This window comes from Bactrocera dorsalis, chromosome 5 (genome assembly GCF_023373825.1).
Source record: "Bactrocera dorsalis isolate Fly_Bdor chromosome 5, ASM2337382v1, whole genome shotgun sequence".
Classification (NCBI taxonomy): domain Eukaryota; kingdom Metazoa; phylum Arthropoda; class Insecta; order Diptera; family Tephritidae; genus Bactrocera; species Bactrocera dorsalis.
Window position 1 is genome coordinate 58811117 of NC_064307.1, and position 19772 is coordinate 58830888.

General features: G+C 31.9%; 1 protein-coding gene across 1 annotated transcript in view; it reads right to left on the bottom strand.

The window, feature by feature from the left end:
- LOC105221892 (knirps-related protein) overlaps nucleotides 1-9210 on the bottom strand; it is a 71999-nt gene extending 62789 nt beyond the window's left edge. Inside the window, exon 1 of the mRNA XM_049457578.1 lies at nucleotides 9147-9210. Coding sequence (XP_049313535.1) covers nucleotides 9147-9173 — 27 coding nt within the window. The 5' untranslated portion in view covers nucleotides 9174-9210. The remainder of the gene's footprint in view (nucleotides 1-9146) is intronic.
- Nucleotides 9211-19772: the final 10562 nt, after the last annotated feature.

The following is a 19772-nucleotide window of genomic DNA, read 5'->3' on the forward strand; positions in this document are numbered from 1 at the left end:
ACAAGCAACCGTAGATGGCTGTTGCAACGATCATGCGTTTGGCATGTCAGCGTTTATTTTATATGTTGTAGAAGTTTTGTTGTTGCTATTTTCTTCTCTTTAGTCAACTCTAAAAGGGAGGTTTGCTGCTGCGATCGTTTTTCTTAGTCAACTGTCTGCTAAGTTGTCTACGTTTTTGTTGTTGTCGTTTGTTGGCAAATTTGATATTCCGTTTCCAGCGCCGCACGGTGATGTACTGCTGTCGACAAGTGCTCAATTGCCTTCGCTATGCGTGAAGTTACTCATGGCTGCAGCGCATATTTGAAAGAAAATGGATGTGTTCACAATCCTATATGTTCTATATGTTAGAAAACGAGCAGTTGAAAAAATATAGCGAAAAGTGCTCTGAACCAATAGGAACATAATTTCTAGTGCCTTTCTCAGAAGCTAGCAATACTAAATAATAAGAACATTCAAGCAAATATTAGTTGTTAAATTAAAAAAAATGTATATTAAAAAATATTGCGAATAATTTTATAAACCTCAAAGGTTTATACGAAAAATACATTTCTCAACAAAATACGTACTGCATTATTGCTGTAAACAATTCGGCATTTTCTTAGTAGTAAAAATACTATATCTCGCAAGCAATATAATAAACTATTATTTACAGGAGCAATTAAATATAAGAAACGAATTTAATAAGAAAAACTGAAAAAAAATTTGAAGAAAATTTGAAATAAATATTAGTCATTGAGTTCGCTTCTTAAGTCTTTTATAAACGCCTTCATATTAACCAAGTTACTCAATACTTAAAGAACAAAATCAATAAAAAACTTTAATTTCTATTGCAATGAAGCCTTACCCTTCAAAACACACAAAATATGCTTTGCAATATCTTTAATTGATTAGTTTGTACGGCAGCTATATACCATAGTGACTCCCTGTAAAAAGTTTCTTCGAAAACTGCACCATTGGCTTGGACAAAAGTCTGTAAAATTTCGTGAAAATATCTGATAAAATGAGATAGTTCTCCTTTGAAACACTTGACTTCGATGCTCTAAAATTCTTCTGACTTCGAGCGTTCAGTTTATATGACAGTTAAGTTCTGTAGTGGTCAAAGAGACATACAAAAGAATATGGTTAAATCGATTCGGCTCTTCCCTCTGATCATATATATTTAATTTAGGGTCTCTGATGTTTTCTTGTGCGTGGAAATAACAGAAAAAAGTTTAATATGAAAACCAGAAAAGGTAAAAATGCGAACGCTATCAAGGAGTTTAATTATAATATATTACAGCTTAGGAAGTTTATTTCCTTAGTCGTTCACAGCACAGAAATTAATATTTTTATATCCAGCCAGATATATATTTGTTTGCATATACTTCATAAAATCGTGAACTATGCATTTGATCATGTAATGACATTTAGCAAATTTGTTGTGGATAAACCAAGGAAGGTTTCTGAGTCAGTACGACCAATTTTCGGCAGATGGCGACATATTTCTTATACTAATAATTAAGCCTTTCTAACATAAAATACTTTGTAGAATGTTTGACATATTTTCCACCAAATAGTGTATAAATTCATTTCGAATGCTGTGCCATTGCCATTGTACCCATTGCCAAAAATCGTCCAGAGTTGTTGGCGTTGATCAATACTGTCCCAATCTTCTTTTAATGATTGACCACAAATTTTCAAATGGATTGGCACCAGGATGTTGTGCTGCTTTCTGGAACAGTAAGAAATTTTGTTCGGCAAGCCATTACTTAACGATTTTGGATTCTTGATCGTCATCCTGTTGATATATGACTTATTCTTTAAAAAAGCGCTCCTTTCCACAAAATTGGGTATATGGTTCTGCAAAATATGAAGATAGTCGTTTATCTTCACACTTCCCTAGATTTTATGTATAGAAACAAGATGCCACTATGTCAACCAAACCCATGCCAAGATTTTCTATTTTTTTGTATAAATATATTTTTCATACATTTTATATTCTTATATGTTTGTGCATATTTTTTTATTTATTTATTTAAAAATATATTTTTTATCTATTTTATATTCATATTTATTTGTATATATTTTTTTATTTATTTATTTTTTTTTTATATTTATTGCATTAAATTTTTTTAATATCTTTTTATTAATTTTATATGTAAACTATTTTGCATTTTGTTAAAATGCTATTTTATACACATTTTTGAGGGCTTAGAAATACCTAAAACCCAAAAATAAAAAATTAATTTTTTTTTGCATTTCTATTACTATATTTTTTACAATTTTTTCCTTCATATTTTGGTAAGTTTAGTTTACTTTTTTTTATTTGTTAACTTAAGTTCAGCAGCAGTCATAAATTGAGACAACAGACTAAAAAATATAAATAATTAATAGGATTTGCATACATCTAATCTGAGATTAAATAAACCGATCTGTATATACATACACTCAAGCATCTACTGTTATGTGCTCACTAACATTAAATAACAGATCTTAAAACGATATATGTTTCGTTCCACTTTGGCTAACAAATCAAGTGATTTTATAACTAACCTGTCATTTTAGTTCATTTAACTAAAACCGCACAGCATCTGTGGCTATAAATTTAATTTAATGTGTAGCACCAGCATTTTAATTAGCAAATATGTGCGGACACACAAATAAACTTAAAATGCGCATACACGTACGTAAAAGAGCGCCTAGCTCAGAGCAGAGCAATATGGTTATAGCCATAAATGTTTGCATGTATGTGCTGTGATATTTATGAGCGGCAAAAATTAACCGCATTGTTCTTGATTTGAAAAAATATTGCTCATTTGCGTATGGCAGCACTGTGCGACAAGTGGAGCACCACAAGCGAACTGGCGGGCAAAACAAAACAAAAAACATATAAAAAATAAAACATTTAAGTGAAACAGGAATAAATTAAAATTTATTGATAGCTAAAATTAGCTGTCTTTCAAAAATATACCAATAAAAATTAGCGCTGAAAATAATAAAAGACCATATATGTTAAGTATGAGCGCAGCAATAGAGCTGGAGGTGGTAGCGCTGCATTGCAGTTTGAACGATTTTTTTTGTATGCCTTTTGCTTCGCTTGTGTCTCTAAAATGTCATAAAATTTAATGCAATCTTTTTAAATCAACAATATAATCATCTAATTAACTTCCACTTTTATGTATCACAACAGGCAAGCGGCAAACTACACATGTACATATATGTATATTTAAAAAAAAATAGTTGCTTCTTTGGTAAGTCGTCACCAAAATATCAACAAGAAATTGTGTATCAAATTTAATGCGCTCGATTACACTACAAAATCAGCTTAGACACATAAAATACACGAATTAACGAAATTTATATTCAAATATTGACATTTAGTATGCTGTTAGCAGTTGGCTTGAGCGGCAATAAAGGTGGAGTTGTTGTGCTTAAATATTTTTTTGTTGTTTTGAGAACAAAAACAATTTTAGATACATTTTTTTACTTAAATTTCTTGTTTACCTTTTTGAAGTTTTTGACTCATAATATAAGACTTAATAGAGCTTATTTTAGGTTTAAAAAGATAAACAGAAATTTTATTTTTCTTACAGTACAAATCGAACGAAATGTCAGAAATATATTTTTTTCGGCCTTATAGTCATTACCTGCTTAAGTTTTTATACTATAATTATTGAATCCACGTTTTGATCATATTAGATTATCACTATGCCATCGAATGGTTTCAAAAAAACATTTTTATAATTTTAAAACATATAGTTTCTCTTATAAAGAAGAGTTAGTCGACGATTTTTCGAGGTTTACAGCTAAAACATATATATTAAAATAAGGCTAACTAGGTTCTAAAACTCGGCCGAAAGTTATAATTCTATAATAAAGTTGTACTTCTACATAGATGTGGGGTTAGTAACACAACATTGTAAGACTAACTAAGATAAAATTTCGAGAAATCACCGATTTTTAGAAATTAGCAGTTCATTAGGAGGGGAAAAAGTAAATTATACATTATTCTAATTTAGTCGAAACCCGATTAGATCAAGAAATAGTGACTTGGGTGTTTAAAAAGTCCAACAAAATATGTGTCATTTCTTTACAAAGGGCGGACTTGTTCTAAAAATAAAAGTTAGCAAACCTCTTTTCTTCAATTTCTGAGCTAAGACATATATAACTGTATGTATATACTTTGAAATTTCTTATAAATGGTAAATATTTTAGTGTTAAAAATAACGATTATAAACTTCAATTCTGGAATCAAAATGTTGACATTACTGAAGGTGCTAAACACATATTAAGTAAGCTAAAGTTTGACAATTTTTTATTCTTCAAGCTACATTTTCAACAACACTCCAACTACCAATCGAGCATAGTCTATCACCACCTTAAACTCATTTTAATGCTAATGCTCTAGTTTGTTATTATTTAATTTAATACAAACCTGCTAAGCTCGACAACTGATCTAGATTCGTATTTGCATATGTAAGTTCGCACTTTTGCGCCACTTTACGCTTAGGTCTTGGCGTTTATGGGCACTTTGTGTGACCATTTGTACGATTTGTTCGTCATCAGCGTCAGACTTAACGGCCGTCCGTTTGCTTTCATTGTGGTTTTGGTGACGTTTAATTTTCTAACATTGTCTAATTTTCAAAGCAACTGCTTTAATTTCCAATTAATGCATACAAATTAGTTAATGATGTTTTTAAGAAACAGAGTCAAACTAGGTGGCCACAAAGACGATAATATTGTGAGCTTAGAACTGTGAAGTTTTGTTGCTGGAAAGACTATGCGTATTAGATTTGAACACTGGAAGTATAAATGGAGCTTGAGTACTCTATTTGGTCTCCAGATTCTTAATTAGTATAAAGTAATATTTTCAGGCTAAAAGTACAGAAATTGTTTCAAACTTGTACAACATGAAAGTGGACTTTTCATAACCGAAATGAACTGAGAATTGTACAGGGTCAAATGTATCAACTCGGTAACAAACCATACAATTTGGGTATTGTTTTCTGCTCCTAAAGCAATAGCAATACTTAAAGTTCATTATATGATTTTAGATAGCTTTCCTAAGGCTTCCGCTCAAGCCCTCCGAAAATACTCTACTCAATATCAATATCAATAAATACTCGTATACTACATATGTACATAGAAAGAATATTACTGAAACCCTTATTTGGTAAAAAAAAGAACAGTTCATACCATAAAAAGGCCAGACGACTATTACTTGGTCTTTGTTCCAGGTAAAACAACCATTCCTAAGTAAATTCTGATATTTTGCACAAACCTTTTGATCATCGAAGACTATGAATTCAGTAGATGTCCAAAACAGGCGATTACAAAAACGTTGAAAAACTGCCAAAATGATTTTGGAATACCATAAAATGAAGTTGATTCAAATAGCCGAAATTTCAAAGGTTTTAAAATAAACATTCACGAAAGTTTCCTCCCTACGCAAACAACATAATCTCTGAATCCAGCCATAGCAATAAAAATTACGTCAAAAGTGCTTTAAAGCGCTTCGCTTCTATATTCTATGGATCTGACTTCTAGTAATTTGTTGCTGTTCTCAAATCTGAATACATCTGCACTGTTCACCGATCAAATATTAAGCACTGATTTACAGGTAATTGTCAAGGGAGAGATCCATTTTCAAGCTAGAAAACTTATAATACTACCAAAATATGTTGTACGATCATACTATTTTGAACAAATAGTTCGGTTTTTGAAAAAAACCCATACTTTTCTTAAAACAATTTCAACTTCTCAGCCCGCTTGTTATTTGAAAACCCGAAATTTATAGTTAAACACGCTAGTCACATTCTACACTCACCACCATCTCTTACTACGCCTCACTGTGTATCAACATTTTTTCCCTCTAGTATAGGTAATTAAATATTAAAATAACTGATCATCGCTGCCACTCATTTGTTGACTTCCAGTCAACTAAGCAGCTTCGTATTTAATAAAAGTTACTTATAAATCAACCATCGTGAGCATCTCACTGACCTTCAAGCAGTCATAACCGACTAGCCGCACTAATCCTAACCCAAACGTTTTGCCTAACATCTAACACCTTAACGCGCATTACGACCAGAGCACAGCTTAGCAAACACGACAAAAGCGAGAAACAAATAAAATTTCATAATTAATAAACCACTTCAACTTAATTACGATTTTACAAAACTGTTTAAATACGAACGCTTATTAAATGCTTAATGCTAAATTCCACTTATGTAGATTATACTAAAAGAATTATTGATTCCTTATTGATTTCCTATCAGCATATGAGTAGCAAATGCCAAGCAGTAGCCGGAGCAGCCCGTGCGGCATGACATCACACATCATTAAGAGCAGCAGAAGCGGTAGAGACAGCGGCAGCGGAGGCTACAGAGTCACTGCCAAGTCAAACGCTCGTCGCTAGAGTGTCATAAAGAACGAGTTCTACTTTCTGTCCCTGCTGCCGTCGCCTCTGCCGCTGCGACTATTATGTGAATTTATTTATACTCGTATGTAAATATTGCCGTTTAATGAGCGCATCACTGCGCGCATGTCATATGCGCCTGCGCCGTGTAGCACTCATATTTTGTTTGAAATGTGCGCTTTGGCTGTGGTAATCAAATCAAAGTCAAATAGTCGAGCAGACGCTCTGACAAAGGGGTGTAGGCAAAACAATGTCGTTTACTGTACGAACATTGGCTGAGTGACAGCTTAGTGTTGACGTGTGAGTAATAAGGAAGTATTTGGCTGGCATATTTGCTTTTGTTTTTGCCAATTTCTGGTATTAGGATTTTTATGTTGTGCCTGTCAGCAGCTTGTTCTTCTCAACATGAAATATGACTGAATTGTTTTATTTACATAATTTCATAATATTTTAATAGATGTGTTCACAGTTTGGTGTTCTGGCATTTTTTATCATGTGATTGTAGCTAATTCATATTTCATGCATTTTGAATTAACCACGGCAGGAAGTTAGAACTTTTGGTAGTAAGACATATCCAAAAAACAAAAACAAAAAAAAAAAACAAGAAAAAAAAACAAAAAAAAAGCATTAACTTCTGTTTGCACCGAAGTACTACCATAATGCCTTTCACCATATATCGATCTGAACAATATGTTCAGATATTGATGGGCGATGCTCTTGGTAAAACAGTATTCCAAATTTCGTTAATAAACCTTATCAAAAAAAGTTTACTATGAAGTTCGGTTTGTATAAGATGTTCGGTTTGTATGGTAGCTTTGTACTATAGTTATCCGATCTTAACAATTTTTTCGGGGATATATTTGGATATCAATATCTGTCAAATTTTGTCAAGATGCCTTGTCATATCAAAAAAAGTTTTCATACCACGACATACCACGGCCAGTTTTTATGCCAGCTAAAAGCTATAGTAGTCTAATATTATTGATTCCCACAAATGAGAACTTTCTTGCGAAGAAAAGCACATGTGCAAAATCGCATATCGATGTGTTTCGAATACATTCAAGGGACTTTATCTAGAGAGAGGCATGGTTATATTCCTCAGTAAATCATTTTCAACCCAAGTTCTTTCAAAGAGGTTCAATCGATATAAGAATTCCCACGTATGTGTGTTCAACATTACTCAGAAAACAGTTGAGTCACAAGCAAACGCAAAGAAGAGCTTTATTAGAGATTTTGATTTGCAGTACAATTTGAGAACAATTTTTTATTGACTACGAAAATAGTAAACGTCAAATTTTGGTCAAAGGTAAAAATATCTATTAAAGAAATTTAATTTTGTAATATAACGTCGTTAGGTGGGGATAAGACTAAGAGCGGTCTTTTAATGCACAGAAATATCTTAAGGCGTCAGTAGGGTAATCTGGCCTGTTTTTTAATATTTTTTCATTTCAGAAAAGATCAGTATTATTATTTTTGACCTCTTTTGGAACCTTCTAATGGTAAAGTGGGTTTCTACATTAATTCTAAGAGTATAAGAGAACAAAAAATGCAAAAAAAAAATAAAACTTGGAAAAAAGATTACCCAACTGACCCCTTAAAAATAATATCAGACATCAAAAATACGAAATCCTGCATTTACCAAAAACTTTCATAAGAAAGAGCGAAGAGGCGCAAAAGCTCGTTTTAAATCGCTTTAAAATATTTGAACTTTATTCAGAATTACTAGATCAGCAACCCCTCTCGAATGAGAACCTGCACGGCGCCATTGCCTTACATTTTTCAAAAGCACGCTTATCACTATTACATTTATTATCAGCATCTTGTGATCTCATTTAAAATTTTAATCTCATTTAGTCACTCGAAACGCGACTACACACGCACACACACACTCACACATAAGCGGAGCATATGAAATAATATTTTTATGACCGAAAAATTTTTTCAAACCGCAACGTGTTCACAATAAATTTTGTGTTTTACGACTTCTGGCTGCGTTGTTGTTGTTAGTAGCGTGTATGAAGTTTTATTGCCGATTTTATACACACTTCTAGACATACATATATACACAAATATATGTATATTTGCATGAGCACTTTTGGTTAACCAAAAGCTAGTGTTAATGCTCACACACAAGCTTATAAGTGTGCTTAAACTAGCTCAATAAGTTGTTGTTGTTGTGTTTTTTGTTCAAGGAGGGCTTTTAATTTTTATCATTTGTCAGCGCCGAACGCCGCCAACGATTTGTTTGCGCTCGTAAAAATTTAACAAATAAATGTCGTTCAGCCTGGGAGGTAGCCGGCACCTGAGTATGGAGACCACCAAAAATGTTGACCGTTAACCACCACACATATACAGACGCACACACATTAACAACAGCTTTTTTTGTATGAGAATTTATGTACCTTTATTTATATGGCGACACATTTTAAGTGACATTACAGTTATGCGCATGATTGACCGCAATATTTCGAGGTATATTTGTGTTTTGCGCGCTCCTAACCCTGCCTTACTTGCTGGCTGGCCTTTTTGACGTGTGACTTACTGCAATTATTACTTTTTGTTTGTGTGATCTTCGTTCACTGAAATTTTTATTTGACACTGTCTTATAATGTGAATTCCAGTGAAATTGAAAGCTGTTTTACGTTTTTTATAAAGGTTACGAATTTTTGAACATTTTATTGATATTTAAGTATGTGTGTACATACATTTTTAGTACCACAGTATTGTGAATTGAGGTGTGCACACTTACCGCATAAGGATTATCCTGATTCATCATTTTGTTAGGTTGTTTGTTGTTTCTGTTGTAAAAATCTGAAATTATTTAAAAAGTTCTCTTATTATTGTAAAGTTGACTACTCTAAGCTTAGATAATAGTATAAATAGATATAGGTCAAAGTTCAAGTATTTAGGTGATCTGTAGATATAACAGCTTAATATGGAAATATGTTCTAACCTAACACGTTTTAAGAATTTTTTGGAGAATTTAGAAACTGAAACAGGGAACTATAGACATTTGGTGATAATAATCATGGTCTTGGATATTAAAACCTAACTTTTAAATATAAAATTCAAAATTTTTTAAAATCAAACAAACTAACTAATATAAAAGCCTTTAATAGAAAGTTAATACATCTCCCTAAGAACAATTTAGTTTTGTAGAAAAAATTATATTTGCTGCAGAAAATATATAAAAGGTAGGATTATTCTTGAAAGTTAAGTTATGTTAGCGAAATAAGCATCCAACGATATTATCAGTCTAATATAGAAAGAAAATTTTATCGAATGAATGTTAATATTTCATGGTGATAATCGAAATCGATCAAAAAAACAATCCTGATTAAAAAATTTCTCAAGTTGGTTGTTAAATATGGACTTTACTTTGTTGAAAAGATCCTAAAATGACGTGAAAAATATTCATTATTGCTTTCCATTTCAAAGCCTAATATTTGAATTTAATGAAGCGGCCAGCACCAATCTATTGAAAAACAGCACATCTAGACTTAGCTTATTTCAACGAGAGCTATCTGTAGAAACATGAACTCTTCCAGTCAATGACTTAAGAATGTGTCCAGCTTTAGAGCATTTATTTCTTTAACATGGTGAATGCATTCAGCGCTATATTGAGCTATTTTACACTCAGCTGAATAAATGCTGAAGACAAAACTCGTGAAAACGGAGCATGAAGTTGCAAACTAATATCCTTTCTTTAATCTGCAATAGTTTATTTTTCAATAGAACGCTGGCAGAAAATATTTTATGCTTCATTAAAGCAAGCTAAATTTGCAATCTTTAAAAAAACAAAGATTTGCTGAATAGGTATTCAACACGTTATTCAGCTATATTTTACTCAAGCTGAATTAATGGGGGAGCTAAAAATTGTGAAAAGTCAATTGGATTCTATTTAGTTTCAATAATTATTTTCCGAAAATAAAAGCCAATAAATTATTTTTGAAGAAATATTTCTATAAATCCAATTTTTTAAGCTTCAATCACATATTCCACATTCAATACAACACTGACAGAAAAATACTTCAATTCCTTATTAAAACAGCCTTAAACTGGAGTTCTTCAGGTTTTTGACTGTAGAATTTATTCAGCTCAAGAGAATAATAGCTGAATAGCATTTGCGCATTATTCAGCTAACTTTTTTCCAGCTGAATAAGTGTTACAGTCAAGAATCATGTAAAGGCAAGATTAAAGTTGCAGCTTATTGACTTTCTGAACTGGAATTTGTTGCGCCTTAGTTCGAACAAGTACTAATTATTTTCCGACAATAAAAATATATTAGAGGAGTGGCTCTTTTCGAAGGGTATGCTTGCATATCAAGCATCTTCAGTCTATAATAGCTAATATTTCAACTTTTCTATCTTTAAGGGTTAGTTTCACGAAGCACTAAAGACCTGATATTAAATTAAATCATCGCTATTAAGCTGGCGTTATCTTAAAAATACTTTAAATGCAAAAATGCAGAAGCACAAAGTGTTAATTAATAATGATAAATGCAAATATACTTACATTAATTCTAATTAATATCATTTACATGTATGCTTCAAACGATTGTACTGTCTTGCAAGAAATTTCTGCAAGCTTCCCATTATAATCTATATTTATGAGTGCACATTTAAATACCTGACAGCGTTTAAGCTGCAAAGCATCCGCGTTGGTGAATGTTGCTCTGCAAACTCATCAAATAATAGCAGAAAATTGCATATTTATTTAACAAGTGGCCACCGACTTGACTACTTGTAGAACAAACGAGATGTACAAGGCAACTAAGTCTGTCAATTTATACCAGAAAGGGTCATACAAGTTTAAGGTAATATATGGATTACCGTAATGGCCGTTTAATAGAAAAAACAACAATAATAAAAGCAATGAATTTCAAATTATTTTGCTGCTATTTTATTTATAGTCTACCCACAAGTAGATTAACAGCGCTGACAAATCAACCGCATGGTAACAAAAATATTGAAATAAACCCATCTTTAGAACTCAGCAGTCGTTACAACCAACAGCAACAAGTACATTATTATTGTCAGCCACTGCTGCTAGCCAGTTTCAGCAAATGTGACTATCGTAGTCTTCATACAGTTAACTACAAACTGGCAGTGGCTGCACCCAGCTACTCTTAATTCAATAAAATTGTGAAAAAAGTCGCTAACTAAGCGTTATAAAAGACTAGCAGATGCAATTGCAGCAGTAAGAAAAATAAACTAAACAAGACTTTACAACAACAAAAATGCTATGCTTGTAAACTTGCCGAAGAAGCTACAATTGTCAAAAGAGTTGGGCCAAAAATGGCAAATAAATATTTAGTACAATCAGAACAACAATTTAATGTGCCGCAAGCGAAGTGCTGCACCCACAGCAAGTGCTCATATTTGTAGAGGGATTAAAAATTGTGAATATATAGGAACTTGTATTAAATGAGGTATTTTGCACAGTGGAACAGTTTTTTTGCTTAAATTTAAATTAAATTTGATATCTGGTAAGTAATTGTTAGTAATGATTAGTAATTATAAGAATGCGTGCTTAATTATTTTGTGATTACTTTTTAGTGTAATAAGTATTCGGTATTTAGTATTAGGAGTTATTATTAAGTACTTAGTAATCATGATTTAGTATGTTGTAATTAACATTATAAAATAAGTAATTAGTAGTTAAGATGTGTTTAATATTTAATACTTAGTAATTTGTATTTAGCACTTAGTATTTGGAAATTCGTGATTAAGTTTCCTTTAGTACGCAGTAATTTAGTATTTAATATTTAGCATTTAGATAATTTGGTATTTAGTACTTATTATTTAGTATTTAGTACTTAGTATTTAGTATTTGGTATTTAGTATTTAGTATTCAGTGTTTAGTATTTAGTATTAAGTACTTAGTATTTAGTATTTGGTATTTAGTATTCAGAATTGAGTATTTAGTATTTGGTATTTAATACTTAGTTTTTAGTATTTAGTACTTAGTATTTAGTATTTAGTATTTAGTATTTAGTATTTAGTATTTAGTATTTAGTATTTAGTATTTAGTATTTAGTATTTAGTATTTAGTATTTAGTATTTAGTATTTAGTATTTAGTATTTAGTATTTAGTATTTAGTATTTAGTACTTAGTATTTAGTATTTAGTATTTAGTATTTAATATTTAGTATTAGTATTTAGTATTTAGTATTTAGTATTTAGTATTTAGTATTTAGTATTTAGTATTTAGTATTTAGTATTTAGTATTTGGTATTTGGTATTTGGTATGTAGTATTTGGTATTTGTTATTTAGTATTTAGTATTTAGTATGTTTATTTCGTATTTAGTATTTAGTATTTTAGTATTTAGTATTTAATGTTTGTATTTGTTTAGTATTAGTATTTAGTATTCTAGTATTAGTTTTGTATTTGTAGTATTTAGTATTTGGTATTTAGAATTTGGTATTTGGTATTTAGTATTTAGTATTTGTTTTTGTATTTAGTATTTGGCTATTTAGTATTTAGAATTTTATTTAGTATTTAGTCAGTAGTATTTAGTAAATAGATAATGTTGCAAGCGTGTTGAATATTCTGTACATTCTGACATTTAATAATTGTAATTCACAAATTGGTAACCAAGCGCCCACTGTTCTTAATTTACAAAGCTTCAATCCGTCTTACTTCTGCGGCTAAATACAATATTTTCGACTTCTGTTTGTGTCTGCTAAATTTGTTCTAACTATGCGCTACAATGGCAAGCGTAGAATTGCTTCTTATTCTATTATTTAATGCTGCGCTTGCGCAAAATCTACTTCTGCACATAAACTTATATGAGTTTGTGATTATGTGTATGCGCATATATGTATTTTGTAATTTTTTTTTAGTGTTCAAGTTTGTATATGCTTAGCTAGAATGCCAGGCGTGCAAAGGCAAGCCAAAGCCCACTCTTGCCATCCGCTTGGCACTTGTTAAACAAAAACAGGTGTTTGCAACAGCTGGTGAAGCGTTTAACTTAGCACCCAAAAACGAAGAAGAAGAATACTGAAAAAATTGCATAGCAAAAAATAGCTTTCACACTTTTTTTGCGGCACGCTGTGTCTGTGCACAAAAATAAAATCACAAAAAAGTACCAACAAAATATAGCTACAGATATGGCGTTACATATGTAGATAGCTGTGCTGATAAACGTATACACCTACATACACATATATGTACATCTGATTTGAGGCATTTATGCAACTGCGATTGTTCTCTCATATGTGTGCTCATGCTTGTTTACATTTGAATGCATCCGCAAGTGTTCTGCACTCATACATATATATGCAAATATACAAATATATTTATATAGCTAGCATTCATTTGGTTGCTTGTGCACATTCTCGCTTGCTTCTAGTATAATTTGCATAACATTTAATGTAGACTCGCAAATCGCAGCTAAATAATATCGTTGCAAGCCACACACTACACACTACTCGTTGCGATCACAGCCGCAGCGTTTGCGAGCCAAAACGACCTTGACTTGTTAATTTGCCGATGAGTGATGCTGGTTAAGAAGCGTCGAAAAAAGCGCGAAAAAATTAAGTAGTATTGTGAAAAATAATGCAATGCAAAGTAGATGGAGAAAAATTGAGAAAATAATTTACATTGAGAGAAGAAGAAGGAAAAATACAAAAATGGGTTCTTATAGAAAATAAGGAAAAAATACTATTTTATTTTGAAAAATATTTAGTTCAAAGAAACGGTTTTATATATTATCGAAACTTATGCCAAGCAATTAATTTTAGTGACTTAGACTGCGGCAAAATGGCATAAAAGGAGTTTGCAATATCGGCCACTAATCACTTGAATGCGTAATCAGGGAACCATTGCCAAACGTTAATAAATATTTTTAATTGAAATTAGAATTCTTTATTTTATAGTATGTATATGGCATCATAACGAAATAGAGTATTATTTGAATACGATTTTTAGCAATATTTTGCATGTATTTGTAATAAAAATTGTATCTAACAAGAAAATGTTAACATCCGTTACACCGAAAATATTATACCCTTACATATTAAAATGTGTTCCATACAAGAACTTAGGTTTGGTCAGTTGGTATGGTAGCTCAATGCTATAAAGGGCCGATTTGAACATTTTATGCAGTGATCATACCTTTTCTTAGGATATATATCCATGCTAAATTTCGCTACGATATCTTTATGAATAAAAAGTTTCCTGTATAAAAACTTGATTTTGATCAGGCAGTTTGTATGACGGCTATATTAACATCCTATATCGGCGGTTATGACAAATGTGCAGCTGTTTGGGGAGAAAAGGACGAGTGCAACAGAGAGACAAACAGACAAGACAAAATTGATTCAGCTTGTCAATAAAGTTTGCTGAAGATCGACTTCATCAACTGATACAAATAATAAAAAAGTGGGGAATATGGTGCTTGAAGGTCGTCAGACAAATGTTAGAGAGATGACCAGAAAGTATGATATTTCCCGCAAGTTAGTTCGACTGATTTTGGTGAATATTCAGCGTTTGAAACGTGTGCTTGCTTGACTCGTCCCTATAAAGCTGAAAACTTTCCAAAAAGAGTGCCCTAAACATGTCTCTTTGGGCAAGTTCGAACATGCGAATAGCGATTCAATATTTATGGAGAGCATTATAACTGCCGACGAGACATGGATTTATGAGTTTGACGTACAAGCAAGTCAACAGTCATCGAATTGGAAAAAACACGAACCCATCCAAAAAAACTACGCCAAAGCTGCTCATTGTTTTTTCGAGATTCATAGCTCGGTGCACCATAAATTGGTTCCGGAGGGACAGACGGTCAGTAAGGAGTTCTATTTGGCTGTATTGAGACGTTTGCATAACAACATCCATCGAAAATGGCCGGAGTTTTTAATGTATTGAACAGTTTATTATATGAATAATGGTATAAAATGTATACCACAACAACGGGTAGCCGGATCCTCTAGTAAATATGTATATAATATCACATATTTCGTATATGTACATACATATATAATACTTTAATTATTTATCGTCTATTTTTCTACAAGGAACTGGGTTAGGTTAGGTTAGGTTAGGTAAGATGGCTGATCAAAGATCACTCGTAGACTAATAATGTAGTCCTTTGTGATGCCATTGAAAAAGAATGCCCGTGTTCGGACTTACAGATTGGCGAAGCGCTTTGTAGGCAATACATATGTAGTTACACAGACGCTTAATTTCAACACTTCTTCTTCCAAACAACTTCTACAGTCGGCATCCGGTAAGATACCCATTCTTACCGCATGTAAGCCAATAGGACAGTGGCCTGTTAAGAGGACCTGGGATGTTGCTGAAAATTGCATTTGCTCTGAATACATTTGCTTTAATCTCAAAATGTATGTTTGTAGTACATAGTTAATAAGGAAATTTGAAGGAGGCAAACAATTTTCCTAATATCATCGATATATGTATATGTTTGTATAAATATATCTTACTTACTTACGTTTAAGCGCATATATATGTATACATAGATATGAATCATGCCTATTGCCTTAAGATAATGTTTAAAAGCATGTGTTTACTTTCTGTTTCATCAAAAATCAAAACCTTTTAGCGATGTTGGTTGACGCTCGGTAGTCATTCTATAAATAAAAGACTCTCAGCTTTGGGTTTCATACTATAAGATACCTTGTCTTAAAATTTTACTAGCTCCTCAAACTAGGTATTTCAGTGTTTCCAGTTGGCGAAAAAAATCAAGCCTATTGTTAAAAATAAAAGTGAGCGAGAGAGGGTTGCGTAATTGGACCAATCATCTAGTGAGTTGTAAGTGAAAATATATTTACTACATATTTATATTATAGTTCTAAATATGCAAACATAAACTGAAACAAATAAAACTATATATGGGGTGTTCCACACCAAATCGATCACTTTTGAACCCGACCCCTTTAGATTTTGCTGAAACTTATACATCCTTTTCTACTCTTTGAAAACCATTTTTGAGAATTTTTTCAAAAACTTCACTTTTTTAAGTAAAATCGTTTTTTTTTTGGAAGTTCGGCATTTTTTTTATTTATTTTTTTTTTCACCCCAAAAAAAGCTTCGATTAATTTGGCAACTATCCCTGCTAATCCCGGAGTCGGCCGAGTTTTTTTAATATTTTTTTTTATTTATTTAAAAATTTTTTTCATTTTTTAAATAAAAAAAATATAAAAAAAAATCGGCCCACTCCGAGATTAGCAGGGATAGTTGTCAAATTAATTGAAGTTTTTTTTGAGAAAAAAAAACAAAAAACAAAAATGGCGAAATTTCAAAAAAATAAAAATTAAGATTTTACTTAAAAAAAACGATTATTTTATATAATTGATCGTGTTAAATTTTTTTCGAGTATTTTTTCGAAAAGTTCATTCAAAAACAAAAATTTAAAAAAAAATGGTCCCCAAAAGTCAATTTCTACAAAAGTTATGGCTATTTGAATATAAAAAAGCCATTTTTTTAGCAAAAAATAGAAAAATTCATAACTTTTTTGAAGTAGGACAAAAAATTTTGAAAAAATTCTCAAAAATGTTTTTCAAAGAGTAGAAAAGGATGGATAAGTTTCAGCAAAATCTAAAGGGGTCGGGTTCAAAAGTGGTCGATTTGGTATGGAATACCCCATATATATACTTCTATTAGATATAACCAGCAGATATGCAGTTACATATTATTTCAAAGTAATTTCTTCTCACATATACTATATATGATGTGCGCATATAAAGGGTGATTTTTTAAGAGCTTGATAACTTTTTTTAAAAAAAAACGCATAAAATTTGCAAAATCTCATCGGTTCTTTATTTGAAACGTTAGATTGGTTCATGACATTTACTTTTTGAAGATAATTTCATTTAAATGTTGACCGCGGCTGCGTCTTAGGTGGTCCATTCGGAAAGTCCAATTTTGGGCAACTTTTTCGAGCATTTCGGCCGGAATAGCCCGAATTTCTTCGGAAATGTTGTCTTCCAAAGCTGGAATAGTTGCTGGCTTATTTCTGTAGACTTTAGACTTGACGTAGCCCCACAAAAAATAGTCTAAAGGCGTTAAATCGCATGATCTTGGTGGCCAACTTACGGGTCCATTTCTTGAGATGAATTGTTGTCCGAAGTTTTCCCTCAAAATGGCCATAGAATCGCGAGCTGTGTGGCATGTAGCGCCATCTTGTTGAAACCACATGTCAACCAAGTTCAGTTCTTCCATTTTTGGCAACAAAAAGTTTGTTAGCATCGAACGATAGCGATCGCCATTCACCGTAACGTTGCGTCCAACAGCATCTTTGAAAAAATACAGTCCAATGATTCCACCAGCGTACAAACCACACCAAACAGTGCATTTTTCGGGATGCATGGGCAGTTCTTGAACGGCTTCTGGTTGCTCTTTACCCCAAATGCGGCAATTTTGCTTATTTACGTAGCCATTCAACCAGAAATGAGCCTCATCGCTGAACAAAATTTGTCGATAAACACATTTCGAACCGAACACTGATTTTGGTAATAAAATTCAATGATTTGCAAGCGTTGCTCGTTAGTAAGTCTATTCATGATGAAATGTCAAAGCATACTGAGCATCTTTCTCTTTGACACCATGTCTGAAATCCCACGTGATCTGTCAAATACTAATGCATGAAAATCCTAACCTCAAAAAAATCACCCGTTATTAGCAAACAAAGTACGCTCAGCTATAGACTTTAAGAAAACAAGTCGGCACTATGAGTACAAATAGTTCTATATCGTAAATTTACTATATATACATATGTATATGCACGCAAACGCACACATGAGTGCTTTTGTACATACCACTTCATATATATATGACTATATATACAAGCATACAAACATACAGACACTTATTATATATTTAATATGTTTGCCTTGCACTATTAAAATCAGCATTTAGTCTACGAGTTGTCAGGCTACACCGATTGTATAATAAAACTGCCATATTTATTCGTCAAGTCGCGCTCTTAGCTGCGCTTGTTGCACGTAAGAAAAGTAAGTAAAGTATTTTTGCTATTTTTGCGAATTTCGCTGAACTTTTAAACTGTTTACTTGCATGCAATGAAAACGTTAGATAATTTTTAGCTGCACTTGTTATACAAGCACTTATACATATGCATGTTTGCGGTTAATTTCGCCGAGCGATATTTCTCAAGTCAACAACAAATTCATTTCATATTGCGTTTGAATGACATATGACATACCCATATGAGAGCATTTCATGCACACGTGCATTTGCATTTATTAGACAGCAAAGATGGCTGCCGGCAATTTGTATATAGATATCATACTATATAAGTTAAACATGCGAGGGGTTATACTAAGGTTGTGCACATAGAGATGCTTCGAAGAGTATACTGCAATTAAGCGGGGCTTTGTTTATAAGAAGTTGAATGTACGAGAAGAAAAGCGAATGTATACATATTATAGCTGTTTTCGCTCTTTATGGATGGCGTTGTAGTAGCTGAGCCTAATCATTGGCAAATTTTCTTCAAACTGAGTTTATACTAACAAAATTGGATTGCTTCCACATGCATGGAAATTTTGTTTTCCTAAACTGACCTTACAAATTTCAACGTAGAAAATGACTGTAAACCCAATGGTGGTTCATAGTATATTTTGCAGCATGCCAAACGACATGAATTTTGAAATTTCCAGTAAATCTTTATCAAAATTTTATTTATTTATCTGCTTTTATAAAACTTAATATTTTCTAAAGCATAATAACAACTTTTTGACAACTTAATTTTTTTAAGAAATCGAAAAACTGATGTATAGTTCTAAATTTCTGTCAAATCAGCTGATCATCATGTACTTAAAACTCGAAATAGTACAATTTATCAAAAAAAAATGTTTAAAATGAATTTTCAAAATAGTTCTAATTGGAATTTGAACGGAAATAATGAACACAAGCTTACTAGACCAATACAAATTATAAGTAATGCGCCTGAATGTAGGCAATAAAAAATAAGTAATAGGCAGTAGAGCCAGTGTAGTGCCAATTTGCACTTGAAGACAGAAGTCAATCGTTCAAAGCGTTTAAAGAAAGTGAGGTCAATGAACACATACGGACGAAGTATTACAAATTCTTAAGAGTCAAGCCAATTTCAGTACTATATTTATGGTGTCCTTCACGTTTTTAGACTGGAAATAAATTGTAGCAGAGTATGTGATATCTTGATGATCTTTTTCTTCAAAGGTTTTGCGGGACACTTTATGAATTATTGTCAATATTAAGCCTTAAGTTAAAAGTTTAACCTTTAAACAAACTTACAGGGAAATCAAGAATGTGCGATTAACATATTATGGGAATGAAAATAATACAACCAGAACTAATAAGGTAAAACAAATTTCCAAAAGTTTGTAAAAGATCCTCAAATATTTTACAAAAGTA